The sequence below is a fragment of the Rhincodon typus genome, chromosome 28, assembly GCF_021869965.1.
Source record: "Rhincodon typus isolate 14 chromosome 28, sRhiTyp1.1, whole genome shotgun sequence".
Taxonomy (NCBI): Eukaryota; Metazoa; Chordata; class Chondrichthyes; order Orectolobiformes; family Rhincodontidae; genus Rhincodon; species Rhincodon typus.
The window spans coordinates 41,256,071-41,259,258 of record NC_063359.1 but is presented as its reverse complement, the minus strand read 5'-3'; the positions used below and the strand labels follow the sequence as shown (position 1 = coordinate 41,259,258).

General features: G+C 49.5%; 1 protein-coding gene across 1 annotated transcript in view; it reads left to right on the top strand.

The window, feature by feature from the left end:
- Positions 1 to 3,188, top strand: part of col5a1 (procollagen, type V, alpha 1) — a 199,447-nt gene that overhangs the window by 117,505 nt on the left and 78,754 nt on the right. The window contains exon 19 of the mRNA XM_048613423.1: positions 861 to 914. Coding sequence (XP_048469380.1) covers positions 861 to 914 — 54 coding nt within the window. The remainder of the gene's footprint in view (positions 1 to 860; positions 915 to 3,188) is intronic.

The following is a 3,188-nucleotide window of genomic DNA, read 5'->3' as shown; positions in this document are numbered from 1 at the left end:
CAGGGTGTTACACTGAGGGGTGTGGGGTATATCAGGGTGTTACGCTGAGGGGTGTGGGCTATATCAAGGTGATACAGTGAGGGGGGTGGGCTATATCAGGGTGTTACACTGAGGTGTGTGGGGTATATCAAGGGGTTACAGTGAGGGGTGTGGGGTATATCAGGGTGTTAGAGTGAGGGGTGTGGGGTATATCAAGGTGATATAGTGAGGGGTGTGGGGTATATGAAGGTGATACAGTGAGGGGTGTGGGCTATATCAGGGTGTTACACTGAGGTGTGTGGGATATATCTGGGTGTTAACAGTGAGGGGTGTGGGATATATCAGGGTGATACAGTGAGGGGTGTGGGGTATATCAGTGTGTTACACTGAGGGGTGTGGGGTTTATCAGAGAGTTACAGTGAGGGCTGTGGGGTATAACAGGGTGATACAGTGAGGGGTGTGGGGTATATCAGGGTGTTACATTGAGGGGTGTGGGGTATATCAGTGTGTTACAGTGAGGGGAGTGGGGTACATCAGGTGTTACACTGAGGGGTATGGGGTATATCAGGGTGTTACAGTGAGGAGTGTGGGGTATATCAGGGTGTAACAGTGAGGGGTGTGGGTTATATCAGGGTGTTACTGTGAGAGGTGAGGTAAATGTCAAGGTGTTACAGTGAGGGGTGTGGGGTATATCAGGGTGTTACTGTGAGGGGTTTGGGGTATATCAGGGTGTTATGAGTGAGGAGTGTGGGGTATATCAGAGTGTTACAGTGAGGGGTTTGGAGTATATCAAGGTGTTATGAGTGAGGGGTGTGGGTGGGATCAGTGCACTGGCCAGTGTGGGAGATGAGATTTATCATTGCCTCTTATTTCCCATATAGGGCCCTCGTGGATTGTTGGGTCCAAAGGGACCTGCTGGACCTTCGGGACCCCCAGTAAGTATCATTCAAACGGCGTATTGTGGTGCGATGTCAAGCTGATGATTACTGCCTGTTACAAAACGCTTGTTGCGCTGTCCCTGACAGTTGCTGTCTGCTCTCTGAGCTTACGCAGCTGGTTGTGATGCAGAATTTAAGCTCTAGCACCATCTTTCTGCAGACTGTCAATACCTGAAAGCTCATGGTGTTGTCTCCCTCAGAGATAGCAACAACTGCAGATGCTGGAGTTGGAGATAACACAGTGTGAAGCTGGAGGAACACAGCAAGCCAGGCAGCATCAGAGGAGCGGAAAGTTGACTTTTCAGGGCAGGACCCTTCTTCACAAACATTTCTGAAGAAAGGCCCCAACCCAAAACATCAACAGTCACTAATCCCATTTCATCTGGTGATCTCCCGTCCTAGGCCTCCATCTACTTCCTTCTCTAAATCCACAACCACTACTGCTAGGGCAGACCCATTGTTTCTGCCTGCTGCTGCCCTACAGAATTCATCTCTTCCTACCTCAACTTGATTTTTATCCCCTGGCATGACCCTCCCCGCTTACATCCACAATTATTCTGGTGCATTAGTTCACCAATTCTTCCTCAACCAAGAATTCCCCAGCACAGCGCCCTCAGCCAGAGCTGATCCATCTCCTGTACTTCAGCCCTCAACCAGTCCCTTCATTCCCACATCATACCATCCCAACAGCAACCACATCCATCAGATCATTAGCTGCCATTACTGTCACCTCCAATGGGATGCCACCACCAAACACATTCTCCTCCCCTTTCCTATCAGCCTTCCACAGGGACCATTCCCTCCAGAACATTTTGGTCCACTCCTCCTTCACTCCCCACACTCTGCCTTCACTCCCCACACTCCGCCTTCGCTCCCCACACTCCTCCTTCACTCCCCACAGCCCAATGGCACCTTCCCATGCAATCGCAGAAGGTGTAACACCTGCCCATTTATTTCCTCTCTCCCCACCATCCAAACACACCTTCCAGGTGAAGCAGCAATTTATCTGCACTTCACTCAATCCAGTCTACTGCATTTGCTGCTCACATTTGCTGGTCTCCTCTACGTTGGGGAAATGAAGTGTAGACTGGGTGACCACTTCACAGAACGACGGGGCATTCTGTTGGTAAAAATGATTCTGAGCTTCTGGTTTTCTGCCACTTTAACACACCACCCTGTTCCCTGACTGACATCTCTGTCTCAGGCCTGCTGCAGTGTTGCAGCAAAGATCAGCACAAGCTGGAAGAACAACGCCTCATTTTCTGTTTGGAGATTCAATAATTTTAGGGCCTGAGCACTTTTTCCCATGTCCTTACCTCAACCTCCACACCCCATGCCTTGTCATCACATGGGCTGACAGCACAAACAACCCATTGTCAGCCACTAGCGATCCCCATTAGCAGCTATTCATTCTCCCAGGCTGATCTTTACCCACTCCTTTGTCTGATTTCCATCTGATTTCCTCTCTGTCTGGGCTCCATCTCCACTTATCGTTTTCTCTCTCCCCCCACACCCTGCCCCAACTTTAGCATATACACCAACCTTTTCCCTAGCTACAGTCAATTCTGAAGAAGGTACTGGACCCGAAACATAAACTCTGATTTCTTGCCACAGATGCTGCCAGACCTGCTGAGTTTTTCTAGCAACTTCTGTTTTTGTTACCTCAGACAGTCCATCCTGAATGGTCAGTATGAGTGCCGATTGGCTGTGGGCAATATGGGATATACAATTGTTGAGCAATTTAACACAGAAGGAGGCTATTTGGCCCATTGTTGATACTCACTCTGTCAGGGAACTTTCTAGTCAGACCCCACAACGACTCTATCCTCAATATATTGTGTTTTTCTGCATCAAGTGTTGGTTCGATTCTTTTGTCATTGAATTTGTGTCTTCCACCCTGTTTGTAAAATAAGTTTCTTCCCATGAGATAGTAGGAACTGCAGATGCTGGAGAATCTGAGATAACAAGGTGCAGAGCTGGATGAACACAGCAGGCCAAGCAGCATCAGAGGAGCAGGAAGGCTGACGTTTCGGGCCTAGACCCTTCTTCAGAAATGGGGGAGGGGAAGGGGTTCTGAAATAAATAGGGAGAGAGGGGGAGGCAGATAGAAGATGGATACAGGAGAAGATAGGTGGAGAGGAGACAGACAGGTCAAAGAGGCGGGGATGGAGCCAGTAAAGGTGAATGTAGGTAGGGAGGAGATAGGTCAGTCCAGGGAGGACGGACAGGTCAAGGGGGCGGGATGAGGTTAGTAGGTAGGAGATGGGGGTG